The sequence below is a fragment of the Girardinichthys multiradiatus genome, chromosome 6 (genome assembly GCF_021462225.1).
Source record: "Girardinichthys multiradiatus isolate DD_20200921_A chromosome 6, DD_fGirMul_XY1, whole genome shotgun sequence".
NCBI classification, from domain to species: Eukaryota; Metazoa; Chordata; class Actinopteri; order Cyprinodontiformes; family Goodeidae; genus Girardinichthys; species Girardinichthys multiradiatus.
In genome coordinates this window covers 25044383-25064577 of record NC_061799.1, presented here as the reverse complement: position 1 = coordinate 25064577, position 20195 = coordinate 25044383, and the positions used below count along the sequence as shown (strand labels likewise).

At 38.2% G+C, this 20195-nt stretch overlaps 2 protein-coding genes across 5 annotated transcripts; one reads left to right on the top strand and one right to left on the bottom strand.

Annotated features, from left to right (window-relative positions):
• Positions 1-2350: 2350 nt before the first annotated feature.
• Positions 2351-6846, bottom strand: psma8 (proteasome 20S subunit alpha 8). The gene is made up of 7 exons (XM_047367353.1): positions 6634-6846; positions 4988-5114; positions 4686-4810; positions 4399-4521; positions 4165-4284; positions 2996-3058; positions 2351-2902 (listed from the first exon to the last, which is right to left on the bottom strand). The coding sequence occupies exons 1-7, from the start codon at positions 6733-6735 to the stop codon at positions 2807-2809; spliced, it is 756 nt and encodes a 251-aa protein (XP_047223309.1). The 5' UTR covers positions 6736-6846; the 3' UTR covers positions 2351-2806.
• Positions 6847-7583: 737 nt separating this feature from the next.
• Positions 7584-19977, top strand: ss18 (SS18 subunit of BAF chromatin remodeling complex). Of its 4 annotated transcripts, XM_047368859.1 has the most exons (11): positions 7584-7759; positions 8260-8336; positions 8415-8499; positions 9350-9506; positions 10343-10573; positions 11585-11755; positions 12063-12140; positions 14341-14463; positions 16793-16923; positions 17321-17383; positions 18535-19977. In XM_047368859.1, the coding sequence occupies exons 1-10, from the start codon at positions 7694-7696 to the stop codon at positions 17336-17338; spliced, it is 1137 nt and encodes a 378-aa protein (XP_047224815.1). In that variant the 5' UTR covers positions 7584-7693; the 3' UTR covers positions 17339-17383; positions 18535-19977. The 4 variants fall into 4 exon arrangements, with proteins under 4 accessions (XP_047224815.1, XP_047224814.1, XP_047224817.1 ...); XM_047368858.1 differs by lacking the exon at positions 17321-17383; XM_047368860.1 differs by lacking the exons at positions 7584-7759; positions 17321-17383 and adding an exon at positions 7827-7960.
• Positions 19978-20195: the final 218 nt, after the last annotated feature.

The window sequence follows — 20195 nt, the reverse complement described above, 5'->3', positions numbered from 1 at the left end:
TGTGCAAGAAAAGCCTTATTAAGTAAAGAGGTCTAGAGGCTCATGGCAACTCTGGAGGAGCCTCAAATCATGCAGGAGACGCAGTAAACACGTGGAAGAATGTTCTCAGGTCAGATTACATCAAACTTGAACTTTTCAGTATAAATGCAAACCATGATGTATGTTGGAAAACTAACAGTGCACATCCTCCACAGGATACACCATTCCCAAAGTGAAACCCGGTGAAAACAGCATCATGCTGTAAGGTGCAAAAGGCTACAGACTGACATGTTGGAAATGTTTGAGTGAAAGTCCAGGCCAAAATCCAATTGAGAATCTGTGGAAGGACTGTTTTTTTTCACAAATGCTATTCCAGTTAGCTTGACTGAGCTTGAGATATGTTGCTCCTAAGAATGCACAAATATTTTAATCTCTAGATGTGATAAAGACACATCCCTTAAGACTTAAATCTGTACTTGCAACAAAAGGTGGTTATACAAAGCATTGATTTGGGGATCTGAATACAAATGGACACCACAATTTATAATAAACATATAAAAACAACTTACCACTTTCCTTCTGCTTCACAACTATGCTATACTTTAAAATGATCTATTGCATAAAACCCTAATAAAATATAGCGATTGTACGTGCAAAGTGACAAAATGTGAACACTTTTAAGTGGTATGAATATTTTACGCACAGGAAGGCAATGACATCCTTCCTTCCACTCTTCTAGCGCTTGCTTTATTTGGACCTGAAGACATTTATGTGATGAAACCTCACGGAAGGTGCACACTTTGAAATATGGCCACAGGTTGTTAAATTAGAATGACAAAAACAAAAATGCTTAAAGTGAACCCTACCAGTGATGGTTAAGTATCAAAGATAAGATTAAACTACTAATGTTAGACAAAACCAAACTATTTTTGTCCTTTTATATATGAACAAAACATGTTTATGCACAGTATACTGTTTGTGGATATCAAATGAAGAGATGAAGCATAAAGCGTTACCAGAGTTTCCCTCATACAAGTGGCCTGCAAGATGTGTGTGTACAGAAGTAGTGCACTGTTGACGGCTTGCAGAAGTGCACATTCTTGCTTGGAGAGTGCATGTCCTCGGGCCTTGTTCTTCTCCCAATGACCTCTGGTGAATCCATTATTTTCTGCATTAATGATGAGCAGCAGCCAGCGATGAGAGAGATGGACTTTGTCCTGAGGCACAGCAGCGCTGATTGTGGGCAACAATGCCAGAGAAATAAGGGAAAGAAATAAAAACTCTCTATAAGCAGTTGAAAGGACTAAATCTTAGCAGCAGCAAAGAATGCGCTGCCCTTGGTTTATTGACTGTATGGATCAGATGACTTCTGTAGCAAGAGGATTACACAGGATGAAGCTAATCATACATTACCTACAGCCTACTTGGCCATTCATTCCCTCCAAAATAGTGGGTGAACATAATTACAAAAAAACCCAGCAAAATAGGGATGGGCAATTAGTGAATTAATGCAATTCCTGTTATAAATTTGCACAAAACTAATTAACATTGTCATAGGAATTTATGAATGCATGGCTGGGAACAGAAGCCAAACTGATCCATATTATCAGCGCGAAAATTAACCTCCAACCACTCCCAAACAAGACAGCAAGTGCAGTTGTCGTAGTTAAGGCAGCCACTCAGGAAATCCTGGCTCGGGGAAGATGACTCTAAATGAAGGACTTTAGCATTCACCATTATGTCTTTGGTAGGAGTCAGAGGGAACCCCCGGGGCTCTTCAGCGCAGCACGGCACAACTTTTCAAAGGGCTCCAGATTAAAGTCACTGAAAGTTCCCACTGGGGTCTGAGGCCAGGATCCCATTAAGCATCCCAACCACACCGCTGGCCATAATTGTGTCGTTGAGAATTCAGAGCAGTGGTTGCTTGATAAGCGAATTTAGGGTGAAATAATAAAAAAAAAAGCAGAGGCTTAAAAAAAAAAGAAAAAAAAAAGGGGGGGGGGCCGTCTTGTCAGGCTACCATTATACCCTTCATTCACTACCACTAATTTGTTTTAAACGACTGAGGGAAAGGTGAGCTCTTTACGAAGCTATCAAGCCCACACTATTTTCAGCTCTGTGTGACAGAAGGCTGATAGATGGAAAACACTTTATCCCCGCACTATACTGCAGTTAGTTGTCTCTTTATCACAGTACTTGCCTTGCAGGACAGTGAGGTTTATTCTATTTTTGAAGTTTTCACTTCACTCGTTGTTAGACAGCACGTTAGTGTTAAAATGCCTAATTATAATGTTACTCAGAGTTACACATCAACACAACTCATGAAGACATGTAACAAAAGCACCTCACTGGGAATAACTTAGAAAAAAAATTTTTAAAAATCCACTTTTATTGATTATTTGGTTTCCATTATGGTTTTGGATGTCATGTAGAATTTATTCAACATTTATGAATCTGCAACATTTGAGCATTTTTTTAATGTTGAGAGAAAATTCTCCAAAGCATGGCAAAAGATCTAAATCCTAACTTGAGAACAGCACATCTGAACATACACAGTAGCACTTAGTTGTGGATAAATCCACTGAGTTTGCATTTATAGGTGCCTCCAAACTTTGTCATCTGGACAGCCTAAAATATTAGGAAGTTGTTCTCTCTTCACCGCATCACCCAGAAATGTTAGAAAATGTTTAAACAGTATCAGCAGCTCTCAAGTTATGATTTATCTCAGTACAAGAAACAAAGGAGTAAAATATCTTAAACTAATATCTGGAATCCAAAGATACTATTGTAATGCAGGTGCAATAAACCCAAGAATATGTCAACGGCTTTAAGTGGATTTTTTCTGCTTTTTCTTCTCTGCCTCCTCCTCCTTTTCCTTCTCTATCTCGGCCACCAGGTTCTCAATTTCCTTGGATTCCAAGATCTATAAATACACAGAAAAACAATAATTAGCTTATACAAAAGTAAAAAAAAACAACACCCAATATATATTTCCCAGGTTCAGTTTATGGCATACCTTGAGTGGCTGATTTCGTCTAATAACAGCAAGTTCAATATTCTTTCCTCCTGACTGGACAACCTGTAATCAATTAAAGGATAATAAGCAATTTGTCAAAAATTATATCCATTTACAGAAAAGGGATGCAATTATGTTCAAATTGTTTAAAAATAAGTACTATCTGAATAGTTAAAATGTTTTGGTCCGGTCAGCACTGTTTTCAGTCTTACTGAATGGCAGATGCAAGTATATTTCCATAGTTCCTATGAATTTTCCACTTTTAATTCCTTACATTTCCAGATTCAACTTGTTGGTGTTTTGAGAATAAAACATTTACCGAGTTTTATTTATATGTTTCAGAAATCAAGAAATGACTATGTTGCTCCATTTCAAAATCAATGGATTGATAGATAATTTGCATGTAATAAAGTAGACTTATCAAATATGAAAAACACAGTGAATAAAAAAAGGACAGTAAATGATCTGTGAAACCTATATTTTGTTTGTAAAAATTCTGAAAATAGTTGCCGTGATGCTTTCCATTAGCATCTAAAATCAGACCAGGTTTAAGAACCACAGGTCCAGTCGAAAACCTTAATCTTGGGAGGTAGGGCTGCATGCCATCGTGAAAATATTAAATTGCAACACCATTGCTAAAAATTGTGATATAGATAATGATATTTACATGCGTAGTGTAATTGTCCAACACTTTAAATATAATATCCTACCCAATATATCATACAAGCAGTCCTTTGCAATTGCAGTATTGCAAAAACTGATACTGGGACTGGATATATTGTGCAGCTCTATTGGAAGGTCTAGAGGGAAGAAAGTAAAATAGACCCTTTTTTTATTAGTTTTGAACCATTTATCATATAAAATCAATGTAAAGGTCATACTTTAAATTCAGAACTGTATGTTTAGGTCAATCAAAGCAGGACTAATGTCTACAAACTTTCTATACTAGATTTTCTTTTATAGCTCCCAAAAAAATCATTTTTATGAATTATATTTCGGGTTAATTTTTCACAGACACATTTTTGTTTCGGAAATGCTCAGTAGGGAGATAAAAAGAACATTCTGCGTATCAGTAAAATATTTCAGTATTTATATATTTTTACTATAATTAATGATGAGAAATTGTCTTAAGTAAAACAAGCGGAACCGAAGCTTTAATATGTCCTTACCTCAAGCAACGCTTTGATAGCCAACTTGATGGCCTCATTATCTCCAGTGATGGATTCTTCTGTGTAATTCTTCTCCAAGAACTCCCTCACTGTTTTTGCACTGCGGCCGATTGCATTTGCCTGAATATTTTTTCCGCAAATTTGTACAGAACAATCAATGGTAGTCATTTTTAGACTCGTCAAACAAGCAAAGAGAACCTTGTAAAGAACATAAAAAAAAAACAACATACTGACCTTCCAGGCGTGGTACGTCCCTGATGGATCCGTCTGGTACAGTCTTGGGGTTCCATCATAGTCGAAGCCAACGATTAACGCAGAGATTCCAAACGGCCTGCGCCCATTGCTTTGAGTATAACGCTAAAAAAGAAAACGGGAGGAGAATATTTATTATAATTAAACATAATCATAGTGGGAGAGGAGTTCAAACAGAAATAGTTGTTGCCCTCTAAAGTTTCCAGGCTATAGATACTTAAAAAATAAGCATCAGTACAAAGAAAAATTATAATAAGAAAGTGAAATACCTGTTTCAGTGTCGCAATGTATCTTGTGATATATTCCACTGTGACAGGATCCTCGACTGTTAGCCTGTGGCTCTGGCACTCAACCCGAGCTCTGTTTATCACAATACGGGCATCTGCCGTCAGACCTTAAAAACAAACCAAGAAGTCAAACAGCTAAAGCAAGGAAACATGTACGGGAAATTAAAGAGGCAGGTATTAATATAGTGCGCTGATTTTCACCTGATTAACTACGGTATTTATCAAGCTAAGACGCATTATGTATATGTTGGAGGAAAAAAAAAAGAAAAAGATTTCTGAGGTACCCGCGAATGCCATGCAGACATGCTCGTCCAGTGCGCAGATCTTGCGGACAGTCCTTTCTTCCTGCAGCTTTGCAACAGATTTCTTCTCCACACCAAGAACAACAATATCTTTACCTCTGATTCCAACCTGAGCACAAGAACCGAGACAAAACATCAGTTTATTCCTGAATATTTTAGCAACGCCAAATATTTTAAATCTAGGTGTTCACAGGTGATGCGCTTACTCGTGAACAGCATTCAACTGCCTTTAAAGACTGGGCTTTTTTCAGTGAGGAAGTCATAACAAATAGCCTGTAAAATTTAGACTAAGTGGCAAGGCTTCAATGAGAAAAAAGCGTACAGTGCAGCTACTCAAGTTTTTTTTTTTTTACATGGTTAAAAAAAAAAAAAAAACAGGAGCAAAGCATAAGGCAACGATGAGCAACCTCATCAGCTTATGTTGCAATGATGAAACTTTTTGAGGCTGGTTTTTCCCCTTTCCTAATTTGACAGATTTCAATTTTAATTTAACAGGACTACAACTGAAAGGGAAAACTGTGCTGCAGGTTCTTTCACAGAGGTCTCAATTTTAACCCCGTCAGAAAGGAATCATAAGATGTTCTCCATTTATAGCAAACAAGTATCAAAGTACATGCTGTGGATTGATGCATTTAACAGACTAAAATTGGTGGGATATCTTAGTTTTGAAGCATTTAATTAAAAGGCAATAAAAACCAGATTTTTTTTTCTTTCTGTACTTGACCAACCAATCAGTCTAGGGGGAAAAAAGACATCTGATTCCAATCTCTGACCTTTTCATATCTGCATCTCTATATTACATCCAACCATATACTCTCTATTATGTCATTTTTGCAAAGGTTTCTATACAAATGCAGAGAAATGTTTTAACGTAACTACATTTCATGTAGCAGTCAATTAGCTACATTGTTTCATAGGTTGTAGTCATTCTCAGTGCTGTAATTACAACTGCTCAGTTTGTTCATACTTGGTGTAAACAAAGCAAACAAATAAGTGGACTCTTCACTAATGACCCTTTCTTGCACACTCAATATGTAAAATCTTGAAGGTTTATGATAAAGAGCATGTAAAAATCTGTTTTGTTGCAATACTCTGGATTTAAAAATAAAACGTTGTCTTAATTGTAAGTGATAACAATAACCAACTGGTCAATATTTAAATTTTTAAACCAGTAAGAACCCCCAACTCCTGTTCTAGCATAGCGTAAATTTAAACAAGAAAAAAAAGACATTCCTATTCTAAAAACTTGTTATAATATAGAATACAAGCAAAAATAAACGCAATAACTTCTTTAGTTTAATGCCAACAAGTTTTTAAATCGCCATTCCTCCCAGCGTTTCATTAATTAAAATCACATCAAAACCGAAAGTGCTGTGAGTGACACAGCGACAAAATGCTAATGATGGTGATTTTCATCTGTATTAACATCGTCTCTACCGAATAACTAGTGCGATTAAAAGATCTGCAGTCCGGCAACAACATTTGGCCGCATTAAAGTCCAGAATACAACAGACGATTTGAATAAATTATACTACTGAACAATTAGCTAGTGTTTGGTAGCGGCTAGATTGTTGGCTAACAGACGCCGACCACGTTAGCTTTAGCGTCAATTCAATTTGAACACTTACCGCAGTGGAACCTTTCTTTACAGCTTCTTGTGCATACTCTACTTGAAAGAGATGACCATCGGGGGAAAAGACTGTGATTGCTCTGTCATATCTTGCCGCCATTGCGCTGCAAGACAAGCTGGAAGAGGCGAAAAGGAGAAAAGCTCAACCTAGTGATTCAGCTAGTTAGCACAGACCAGCTCAAGTGGGACGTTGAAACCACGCATGCGCATCACCTATGAACTACGGATACAAAAATGGCAAGGCAGCGTGAGTGTCCGGTTCGTACGTCAGCGACACCGTAATTTTATGTGTGGTATTTTTTTCATTAAAACCTACAAAAACGCGGAACAAAGTTCTGTTCCAAGTTCAGTTTAGGTCAAGCTGTGTGACTATGTGGACTCTTGCAGCACATAGCTCTAGTATTTCATATAGTTTTTATCTGGAGTAAGGATGTGTCTACATATCTTTATGTGGTTTTACATCTCGTATATAGCATATAAGGTCAGACTCTAACATACATTAATACAAGACTCTCAGCAATCAGATAATATTACTAATAATAATGTCATTATTATTATTATTAATTATTATTGTTTAAAAAAATCTACATCAGAAGATCCAGATGAAAGGGTTTCAAACTTCTCCTTGAAATACTATTTTTTGGGAAACAAATAGGTAAAGTTAAAAAATTATAACAAAAACTAAATTAACTTGGTTTGGAATACTTTGTTTTTTTTCTGATCCTTTAAATGTAGACTGTTCCACTTAACGATGAAGGGGGACTTTAATTAGATTTAGCCAAAAAAGGTTATTTTTGGCAAAGATATTCAAGTATTTAAAATATTAGAATTTATCTACAACTAATCAGATTTTTTTTTTAATTACTGCAACATCAAAACAAAGGATGAGAATCAGAAATGTGTTCAAATATCCCGTCCCCCAAAACGGACCGCTGCATTACGAAATTGCGCCGTATTGAGCGCTGTGTGACCAGAGTTTTTACCGATTTGTCCTGTGTGTTAGCCCACTGGGAGACTTTTTATGCTGTAGCTCGCCTTCATTTGTACTTTTTATCACCATGTCGGTGGCTTTTGCACCTCATAGACAACGAAAGGGTGATATAACACCCGCTGGAATACAAAAGGTAATTCATCCGTTTCTTTTTTTTCTTTTTTCTTCTTCTTCCCGCGGAGCATTATGGAGGCTATGGTTGGAGACGCTGCTACTAGCTGTTGGGGTTGTACGTGGTAGCGGCGCCCATCGAGCTCCAACTGTGGGCAGATCGGTAACACTGTTACTCGATCAAAGCGCGGTGAATATGAAACTACCCTGGAAGCAGGCCGATGTGTGTACGCGGGGAAACCGAAGTTAACTTGTCGTGCTAATGGGAAACTGTGCGTTAGATGAAAGAAGGCCCTTGGTTTTGTTAGCAATGAACAGCTAGCCTGCGAGACACGTCTTTGTTAGCAAGAAACGCACGCTTACATTTTCACAAAAACACCTATTTGTCTTCAGATTACTGCAGAACAAACGCCAGAAAACACAAATCAAACGGGATAAGACTCTCAATTCTTATTATTTTATTTCGTCTTAAAATAGTGAGAAGTAACATAGAAATCACATTGTTTCCATTTGCTTTTCCAGCTACTTGATGAAAACAACCAGCTGATCCAGTGTATAATGGACTTCCAGAGTAAGGGCAAAACAGCAGAATGTTCACAGTAAGTTTTCCAGGTTTAGGCTCTTCTGCACAGTTCAGTTAATTAAATCTAAAACATTAATTACTCTCAATCTACCAGTTATCAGCAGATGCTGCACAGAAATTTAGTGTATCTGGCTACGATAGCAGACTCCAATCAGAACGTACAGTCTCTACTACCTGCTGTGAGTATTGGTCCTGGCTGATTGTTTTCAGTGACTTTCTTTTGTATAACTATGATTTTATGTAATCTAATGTTGTTATATTGAGTTAATGTCTCACTGTTGAGTTCCCCTATCAGTAATAAACAATTTGTGTCATTTAAATACCATTTTGAAATGCATTTATTTATTATACAGTATGTTGTATTTTTAACTACAATTATTGAAGTATTCGTTTATTATTTTTTTGTATTTTATTCATAAACATGAAGTTGCTGTTGTATTGTAAAATATCTGGTTGTAACCAACAGCCCGTTTTACATTTTTTATCACCTGTTTATTTCAGGTAAGAAATGACCTCAATAATGTGACCGAGGTTATGAGAAAAAAATATCGTTTAATATGTTTCCATCTTGACTGGTGCGATTTGCACAAAAGAAATCCTGATTCTGACTAAAATATTTCAGTGTCTCCTATTTTTTTCTTTTAATTATTCTTTTGTGAGTTTTGAATCTATGTATTGTATTTGTAGCTACGTTGCAGTCATCGGTAATATAGCTACCATTTTTTTTTATACACATGTAGTACAAGCTTGTTCATTTAAATCCGTTTACAAATACATTCGAATATACAGTATATTAAAGTTGCCATTTTTGTAAGGATTGTCTGCTCTTTATAGGGAAGTATTTCAAGACAAAAATCCATGGTTTTTACATTTTTATTCCTGTCATTCTTGATTAATTCCATTAGTTACAGATAAAAATGAAAAGTGAAACCACTTTACCAGCTCTTTATTTTATTTTCTCTCCCAAAGACACAGGTATGATTATTTTTTCAGACAGCTAATGTGTGTGTTTGTGGTATACACCTACAGCCACCCACTCAAAACATGCCCATGGGCCCTGGTGGCATGAACCAGAGCGGACCCTCTCCCCAGCCCCCTCACGGTCACAACATGCCCTCTGAGGGTATGGTGAGCGGTGGCCCTCCAGCCCCCCATATGCAGAACCAGATGAATGGACAGATGCCTGGTAAGTGCCCCTCGTCTCGGTACCCCCTCTTTCTTGCCTTTCTCTTTCTCCTTCCACAGTTTCTGTCTCACTCTGAGTTGCCTGGCAACACCACAGCACTGTGAGGGAGGCCGTTCTGCTGAAGGATGATGTCACCCATTCGGGCTGCTGTGGTGGTCTATGATGTGATCTCCGTTTTTTTGTTCTTGTCATTTTTTATTGAAACACATCCCTTTATAGATGCATTGTTTCTAACCCTGTTATGGGGAGGTGGGTCACCCTTCTTAAGCAACTGATCTGTGTAACACCCATTAAGTATTTCCAAAGCTGTACATGTTATCATATATAAACGGAATCACATTTACTTCCATACAATATTGTAAGGTCTTCTGCTTCCTAATGATCTGACAAAGTAAAAATTGTTTTCTGTAGAAGCTTGTAGAATAAGTTTATATTAGACTAAGGAAGCAAATCGAATGAAAAAAAGTCACAATTTAAATCATGATACGTTGCGTTTACATCTGCCAAAATCCTTTTTTCGAGCCTCAAAATGCAAAATAATGTTTGGCTGACGGAGTGCAAAACCGAGTGCAAGCTTGGCTACCTCATTAAGCCTGAAGGGTAACTTGAAGTGCACCTCTTGTTGACATTAGAATGTTAAAAATATAGCCATGCAATTATCACAATTAAACTAAACTTAAATTGTAAGTGACAAATTAAATGATTCTATTTTTTTAATAATACAATAATTTGCAAAATTCATTGCCTGGAAAGGCTGGTGCTAAATATCACTTTGGAGTATAACAAGTTGCTGTGATTTATCTTTTGGTTTGTGCATATTCTGTTCTGTTTCCCAGGGCCTAATCATATGCCCATGCAAGGTCCTGGTCCAGGTCCCAACCAGCCTCCAAACATGCCCAGCAGCTCCATGAACATGCCCCCCAGTAGCCATGGCTCTATGGGCGTTTACAATCATGCAGTCCCCTCTTCGCAGGGCATGCCGGCTCAGAGCCAGATGAACATGACCCAAGGCCAACCAATGGGAAGCTACGGCCCTCGACCAAACATGAACATGCAACCCAATCAAGGTAAGAGGACGCATTTGCATGTTTTTCTTTTGGTTGTATTGATTTAAAACACTTTATCACTCTCATTGGTGTTTACTATAAGACACATTCAGTGCCTTGTGAAAGTATTCATACTTGTTGAACATTTTATCATGGTAGAACCCCAAACCTAAATGTATTTTGTTGGGGGATTTTATGTGATAGGCCAACACTATTGGTGCATCACTGTGAAATAAAAGGAAATGATACATCATTTTCAAAAACATTTTATAATAAAGGACTCTGAAAAGTGTGGCGGGCATTTGTACTCGGCCTCTTTTAGTCTAATACCACTAAATGAAATCCCATGGAACCAACTGGCTTCAGAACTCGCTTAAGTGGAAAATAGACTCCTGTGAAGGAGTCAAGGGTTTGCTTGGGAACATTAGTGAACAAACAGCATAATAAAACTAACACTGCACATCTCCTTGATAACATCATTCCCACGGTGTGGCATGGTAGTGGCAGTATCATGCTTTGGGGATGATTTCTTCATCAGGCACAGGGGCATTTGTCAGAGTTAATGGAAAGAAAGACCTGCTTCAAACAGCACAAGCAGAGGTTCTCCATCCATAACTTTACACACACAGTCAGAGCTACAACGGGGTAGTTAAAATAAAAGCACATTCTTATGTTATCCCCAGTTGAGAATTTGGGGCAAGTTGATGTTCATAGATTCTCCCCACCTAATCTGTCTGAGGTTGAGCTATTTTCCAACGACTCTCCAGAAGTGCAGAGCTGGTAGGAACATACCTCAACAGACTTGCAGCTGTAATTACAGCAAAGGGTGGTTCTACAAAGTATTCACTCAGGTTGGCTATGTAGAAGTGCACAAAACACTTTTCTGATAGTTTATTGCTAAAAGTTTTCTTTGTACTACATAATAATATACCACTTTGTGGTGTTGTGTCACACAGCAAAATGTAAAAGTTGATGAATGAAGCACTTGAATGTAATGCTTCTACTGCTTTATGTGTTATCTGTGTACTACAGGCCCCATGATGCATCAACAGCCTCCATCGCAGCAGTACAACATGCCTCCTGGTGGTGGCGGACAACACTACCAAGGACAACAGAACCCAATGGGTATTATGGGCCAGGTCAATCAAGGGAACCATGTCATGGGACAGAGGCCGATGCCACCCTACAGACCCCCACAGCAAGGTATACCTCTCAATGTCTCGCTTAGGTGGCCAAGTTGCAGGTGGTCTTTCTTCTCCATAACCCCTTCCTCCTGCATTTCCTGCTACTGTTCCACTCAGTTTCATCTATTCCATTCACTGTAGTTCAAAATGTCCTGATGAGAAATGGGTGTAACTTTAGGCTTTTAGCCTTTAACAAAGCAAGGACACAGCCAACAAAGAGCTGTCCAGCAAGAAGAAGCAACAAAAGAGCCCGTCCTTGTTACTCTACCCCTTATACAAGGCATTCAACAACACCTTGAATCTACGTGTGTGTATGTTGTATGTAGGACCCCCCCAGCAGTACCCAGGGCAGGAAGACTACTATGGGGACCAGTACAGTCACGCAGGACAGGGAGCCTCAGAAGGTAGGAGAACCCTCCAGTTACTTGGAGAAGATGTTCACTGAATTAACACAGAACAAGAGATTGTAATTAAGCAGACATTTACAATTTCTTCATTATAGGTGCTGTTTTCATCAGTAATTTAGGACCTAGGCAGAAATTATGTTAAATTATTTATTTTTGCCTTTAATTACATGACACACTACCTTTTTAATGCTGTAGCTTACAAACCGCCAGCTATTGTTGAGAAATCTGAAACTGTTAGTGTTCTTCAGCTTGTTGGGTGAAGGGTTGTTATTTCAACACTAGCAATCATGCTCGGAAAACCAAAAATATAAACATCTTTCTCTTTGTCTTGTTAACATTTACTTTTCATGATTTTGTTTTCCTCCTCTACTGACCGACTTCTTCTTTCAATCTTTTAAACATCTTTCACCCTCTTATAAAATAGCTATTTTAATCATTTAAAACACAACTTCCTAAATGTCACAGTTCAAAATCTGACCTGATGCCACGATGTGCTTCTCTCAACTCCAAAGAGCTAAAATTAGTTTTCACTTTTCTATTCGTAGGACGGTTAGAATTAGTTCTAATACCAAATACCAGAATAATACGAATAATTTTTTTATTTACCTTTTAATTGGGTTCCCTTACCTAAATTAAGAAGTTTACATACATTTCCTTAGTGGTTGGTAGAATTGCCTTTTAAACTGTATAACTTAAGTCAAACACTTTGGGTCTCCTTCAACAAGCTTCTTACAAAAGATTGCCTAATTTTGGCCCATTTCCTCTGACAGAACATCTGTAACGGAGTCAGGGTGTGTAGGCTGCCTTGGTCATGCACACCTTTTCAGCTCTTCTCACATATATCTGTGGGCCTGGGCATCCGGGCTTTATGATGGCCTCTTCCAAAACATGGAGTGACATGACCTGTCTGATGTCTTGAGATGTTGCTTCCGTTATTCCAGGGAGTCTTCTTTTCCTCATGTTTATTTCGTGGCGTACACCAGTCCCTGCTGTTGCAAAACGCTCAAGCAGAAACATACTGCCACCGCTGCACTCCACAGTTGGGATGGTGTTCTCAGGCTTATTTAAGTCTTGATGTAAGGCTGCGCCCTGCAGACGCACACACGAGGTGCAGGGAGAGGGAGAACACAGACAAAGGTCAGTGTTCCTCCTGGTAGTTTTATTGGAAGGGTGGGGCGCACCCTCCTTCCTGCAAAAGTCAAGTTCATTTTTTCAAATTTATTTTCTAAATAACGCTGGAGAGCACGGAGCAGAACCAACCGTGGTGGTTGGTGCCCTTGTATGGAAGCTTGTATGGGCAAAAACTCCAATTTACATTTCGCTTAATGCAACCTAAGACTAAGGGGAAGTACTGCCAATAGTTATTAGAGCCAAACATTTTAGTTTCATCAGATTGCAGGAAAATAAAGGTCTTTGTCCCTGAGTGCATTTCCAGAACTGCTCTGTGATGCTTTTTGAGTAATGGCTTCTTCCTCTCCGAGTGGCCTTTCAGCCAATGTCAATGCAGGACTCGTTCACTGTGGATAATGTCTCTCTCTTACCAATATCAGCTAAGGTCTTTTATTTTTATTCTGGGGCTAATAAACACATTTCGCACCTAAGCACGTTCATCTTTAGGACCCAGAACCCGAGTCCTGAAACAGTGTGATGGTTGGATGTTCTTTATGATGTTTATACCTACATATCATTTTGAAAAGATAAATGTGGCACCTTCAGGCACTGGGAATTTGTTCCCATGGATGAACTGGACTTGTTGAGGTCCAAAACTCCCTTCTTGATGTCTTGGCTGTTTTCCTTTTTGTTTTTTGATGATGTTAGAATAGATGCACCATATTGTATCTGAGCTGTTGCCTTTAAATACATCCACAGCCCAATCAGAAGCTTGCAAAGCCATGACAAAATTATCATCTAGGCTTTTTCAAATTAGCAGCAAAGTTATCTTAGTGCATGTTAACTTGTGAATTAAAAAAAAAAATCTCTTTTTATACAGAATATGTAAAAATCTACTTTGAATTTCATGCTGTAGTCGTAAGATTATCTAAGAAAAAAACCAAATCATCTTTCATATAAGATTTAAACATTAATAGAGACCTCAATTACATTTGGTGACAGTATTGTTTTGTTTTTGCAGCCACTCTGTGAATCATATATATCTACATGTTTACATTACATTTAACAATCCATATTCTCCTTAAAGGTAATGCACAGTATGGCCAGCAACAAGAAGCATACCAGCAAGGCCCCCCACAGCAGCAGGGCTATCCTCCACAACAGCAGTACCCAGGTCAACAAGGCTACCCACCACAGCAGCAGGGTTATGGTGAGTTGCACTTTTTCTTTGTCCTCTATGAGGCGCTGTTGGTTCTCTTGAAGAACATTTTTTTTTTCTCCAACTGTGTTCTTATCAAGGGTTTGAAATTAAGAAAACAGATAGATTTAAAAATGTTTTCAGACTTTATTCGGTGACGGGAATAAAATCTGCATCTTGCATCACGTTTGCTTTTCTTTTAGGGTCTAATCTAACAAATTGCTCTTAGGAAAGAAGATCGCTACTCCTAAAAGCAGTAACCAATAATAACACACACCTACCCGTAGTGCTCAGTTTGTTTGACTGTTGTATTTAATTCCTTACAACCTTGGAGAGATAGACGTTCATTAATAATCTTGTTTTGGTTTGATCTACATTACTCCTAGAAAGAAACTGTAATTAAGATAAATTTCGCTGCGCTATGCAAACAGAGTGTCTTGGAAAATTGTTATGGGAATCTGCAATATTACCCGAGAAGCACACCAGATAGGTCAGGGATAATGTTACAGAGAGGTTTAAAGCAGGATATGGTTAGAAAACAACACCCCAAGCTTTGAACATATTGTGGAGCATTGTTGAATCAATCATGTGAAAATAAGAAGAGACACAACTCCGAACCTACCCAGACATGGCCGCCCACCTGAGCTGACAGATAAAGCAAGGAGAGCAATAAGCAGAGAAGCAGCCGAGAAGGCCCGTGGTAACCATGGAGACGTCTTCAGCTCAGGTGGGAGAATCCGCCTTTATGGAAGAATAAAGTGGCAAAAATAAATCCAAATGAATTATTGTTGGGACTTTGTCACCATGTAGGGACACAACATTTTGGCCCACATGCAAAATGTGTGGTGGAAAAACTCACACTGTCTCCTCTGTGAAACAAGTCATGCAGTGGGAATGCTTATATTGAGCCGGAAAGGAAAGCTGGAGAGAGCTAATTACAGTGCAGTCATGGCAGAATACCTGTTAGAGTGAGTCTGGGACAGAGGTTAAGTTCCAGGCGGCACAACAACCCTAAACATACAGCTGTTTTATTTGTTTGAAGTTTTTAAGTTTTTTTCATATATTGTAGCACTCTTAATGCATCGCATTTCTTTTTAAAACAGAAATTTCCAATATCTGTAGTATAGATAGACCCACGATTCCTCACTAGATTAGCCAACATCATGACGTTCACAGTGCTTTAAGAATTAAATCCACTGTTTAGAAACCTTTGCTATTCAACTTTAGTTCTTAATTCTCTTGAGGGATGTTTCCTCATCACTTTTTTTTTTTTTTTTTTTTTTTACTGGAACCTTCCACCATTTGGCCTGTATCGTAGCCAAAGCTCATTTTAGTAATGAGCTAGCACAGAAGCAAAGGCTGTGAGGTGAGATTCATCTGGCACATACACATGCCTGCTCTCGAAGGCCCCCACAAGGTTATACACAACAGCATAAGGCATTACGAGCGCCTAACGATGCTGCGTGGGCCTCATTTGACTTCAACCCTCAGTCCTTCACAGCAGTTACAGAGCTTGTTGCAGAGGCTGATGAGATGATATATATATATATTTTTTCTTTTAAATGAAGCTTGCTTCTCTAATGAAGACCAGCAAAATCTCATTAATGTCTTCTTGCATTAGTGGACCACTGCCTGACTTGCTTGTTCATTACAGGGTCGAGCATTAGGAAGGCAACCTAAATAAATAGGTTTCAAGTACAGACATGAATACATTTGTTGATACTGGGGCTGAACGATTTCAGGAAGATATTCAATAGCGATAAAACGGCTGAAAATTGCGAAAACAGGGACATACAAAGTCTGACATTCAGTCATTTCAATTTTAGACCTTAAAAGGTCCATTACCAGCTCTCTGATCGTGGGAGACTGTACATTTTAAGGAGGTATAACTGAAAAAATAAGGATTATGCACATGCTAATAATTGTGATGAATCAAGCTGTATACTTTGTTAAAAGGTATTAGCTAGGTAACAAAACAGTAGACTCCTATTCCAGAGCTGAAAAATACCAATATACGTATGTTATTAGGATCGTTAAATTGGGTTAACCTATTTTTCATACCTGATGTCGATCCTAAAATTAAACCGTAATGGCCTTCAAAGTTAAGTTGAATTTATCAAAATGGGCAGAAACTCTTGAGTTTGGCTGGGATGTCACTCCTAAACGTTTAGACATATTAGGCGACTCTGTCGACAACAATATAAAAGTGACTGTGGTAGGAGCATCTGCGTGGTGTCGGAAATGAAACATCTGTGCTGACATTGCTTTTTTGAGGTTTTTCAGTGAACTAACGGAGTTCAAGCATATCTCATTTTCTATTTATTCTGAATGGTTGTTTCAGGTCCCTCCCAGAGTGGCCCAGGACAATATCCCAACTACCCACAGGGTCAGGGACAGCAGTACGGGGGCTACCGTCCCCCTCAGCCTGGACCCCCACAGGGCCAACAGCAGCGCCCGTACGGTTATGACCAGGTGAGTATAGCCAAAGGACCAGATGGTCACAGAGACGTGTTTGTACATCAGGACTAGTGCTTTCCTTATTAATATTAATGCCAAATTATTATCAGTGAAATTAGGAGACGTTAATAGGTAGTGTGTTTTGCATGCTGTTTTCATTTTTGGTGGCTAGATGTGTTCTTTCCATCGGATGTTATGTGTTAGTGTCTTTTTACTCTTTATTCTCAGTCCTGCTTATGTATTGTGGCTTATGTGGAATCCTATTTCAGTGACATATGAGGGCTTTAAAGAGGATTCTTCCTTCCACTTGATGCAGTGTTTTGAAGGGGGATCGATTTGCTGCCCTGTATTACCTGTGGTCTTATGTGGGGACCACAGCTGCACTTTGATATCTTTATCTTTGAACATTTAGGGGCACATGAGGAAATAAAGAAGCGGGGATTTGAACCCCTGACTAGCTCTATAAGAAGCAAAGGTAATGGTTGCTGTGAAGACCTCAACGTTAAATCTAGACACTTGACCACCTAGCCTTAATTTGCATTTGTTATGTTTCTTCTGCCTCTCCTCTATCCCTTTCAGTCTTTCTTTGTAGTTTATACCCCCTTCCTTTTCTTTTCTTCTTTTTTTTTTTTTTTTTGTACACGTATTTTGTTATCCACCAGGGGTCGAACTGTAAGCAATGAGGTCCAGAAAAACGGTCTGCAACCAAAGGCTGTGTCCTTAATCTACTTTAATTTGCAACAATTAATTGATTTCATAGGGGTGTAGCGGTACATGTGATGGTCCGAAGCCAGTCAGATATTTTTTGTTTGTTCAGTCTGCCTGATAATCTAATTCTGCTCTTTTTGAACTACAAACCTGGGGCTAGATTTTGTCATTCGCATAGGTTCCCTGCTTGGTACCTGAACACTTACCAGGCCCTATGCAACATGTTGCCACACCTTATACATGAAGAAAATCTGGCCTGAACTGAAGTAGTTTTCAGTGTCCCATATTCTACTGAAAGAAAAGCAAAATGTGTTTTATTGTTTTTATACATTTAACCAGGGGTTGGAATAGTTGTGGAAGGTGCTACATACTTTTGTAGTTTGTGCGATGGTAACACTAGCATTTTGTGGCTGGGATAATTGATTATTTTTTGTTGCATCAACATAAATAAATAAAAATTTTAAGCATTTTTAAACCTTTCTGTTCTGGACAAAAATAAGTATTTTTTTAAGGTTAAGAGTCATCCCAAATCATGAGTTATGTGTACTGTTACACCCCTAAAATTAGAATTTGTTATTTCAAACTTTAAATTCATAGTTTCCATTAATTCCAAACACATATTTCGACCCCTGTCTAGAAATGCATTAAATAGAACTGTTAACTCAGAAGTTTCTCATTTAAAAGTAGGCTCCTATATTTCAGAAGTGATATTTGTGCCCAAACCTGAAATGTTAAATCAGAGCTTAGTGCTTTTAAATTGTGATGTAATGCTGCCACCTGCTGGTCAACACCAGTCAGTGCAGACAGGCACTAATCATGTTTTACAGAATATCAATGAAACCTAAAATGTTTGTTTGCAACATGCTGAGAGTTTTTTAAAAGTTTAGTAACATGTGTCTGTCGTATTTTACTCTACAGGGCCAGTATGGAAATTACCAGCAGTGAGAAATGGTCACAGTTTACCTACACAACTCCTCTTTGATCTTGAGTTTTGACCTTTGGTCAACTGCTAAGCAGACTTTAATGATGGTTTCAGCTCAGATCCTCCCGGACACAAACACGCTTATGAATACAAGATGCATTTTCCCCCCTCTTTGGGCTTTTATCCTCTCCAGCAAAATGTATCCCTGTTGATCGTGCTCATTGGCATGATTATGGCAAAGTCAGTGACCTTGCTACAGTGTCTCTGTAGGGGCAATGCCTTAAAAAAAAAAATGGAACTGCCTTATCCTTTAGCATTGCAGAGCGAGCAATGTGATGACAAAAGTCAAATTTCCAGTGTGTTTGGGTGCATCAGTTCCCTGCCTTCAACTCTGTAATCACAAGAAGCAATAACGCCTGCAGTAGGGACTTGTTTGGGGGCTTGAAGGTGAAAAGATGCAGACGCACCAGGCGAACTTCCAGCTAGGCCAATGGTACATGTCTCGATGTATGTGATAATGTAAAAAAAACTGTTATTTTGTGCTTTTTAGATCAAGCTAACTTTGTATAAGACGTTGAAAACTAGTACTAAGCCTGTGTTGTTTATTTTAAGAAGCGTATGTGTCTGTCTTTTTTTTTTTAATGCTCTTTAACGACAGTGAATCCCATAAATTTTTCTTTATTTCTTGTTAAATTGTATAACTAATAAATTAGACCTGCTATGTATGTGACATGGACTCTGTATAAATAAATATTTTATGAAAAATGCCATGCATAAAATTTCCTTAAAAAACAATGTGGGTAAAACAACCCGTAAAAACTAAAGTGATAACTGAGTTTGTTTTTTTTGGGGGGGGGGGTTGGACCACAGTACCTGACAAAATAAGGCCTTCATCTTTAACCGTTGTTCTCAGAGAGGTTATACTGTTTGTAGCAGATAGGAAGTTACTCTCCCCTGGAGTTCTTCTAATTTTCAGAATGGATCGGATCGCTTGTCTGCAAAGTGGTAAATGGGAAAGCCCCAACAAGATTTCTTTAGTTTTTATTTTAACAAGCGGTTTTAATCTGTTGAAAATGCTGGAATCATGTCTGAAGAAACGTCTGAGTTGATGTAGTTCGAGTAGTGTTTTGTGTGAATAATAAATATTGTTACTGTCAGATATGTAACATAATATGTGAAAATAATGTCCTGAAGTGGATTCCTTGAACACAGTAAAGACTGGTTGTGCAGTTTTATATCACTGGCTTGATATCTGTATTATGGTGCATATTTTATTGATCCCATATGTACAGCAGCGTAAAGACGAGGAACTGACTCCTCTGGTATTGTTTATATGGCTGTTTTAATATTTTTCATTCTGCACCCCATTCAAGTGGAGGTCACATAATGTGTCTTTGCAATGTGAACTGTAAATTCTAATAAATTGGAAGAATCTTTAATATATTTTTTGTGCGTGGAGTTTTTAGCATATGACCTTGTTTTAGTGATTTAATTACACTAGTTTGCCATAGTATTCATAACTCTTGAACTTTTTCACATTTCAAGGGAAATTGTATTTTATTTTACATGATAGACAAACACAAAGTGTCAATTAACTGGAAGACATTTCAACCTATTTTACAAAAATGAATCTGAAATGGGTTGTGCAAAAATGTTC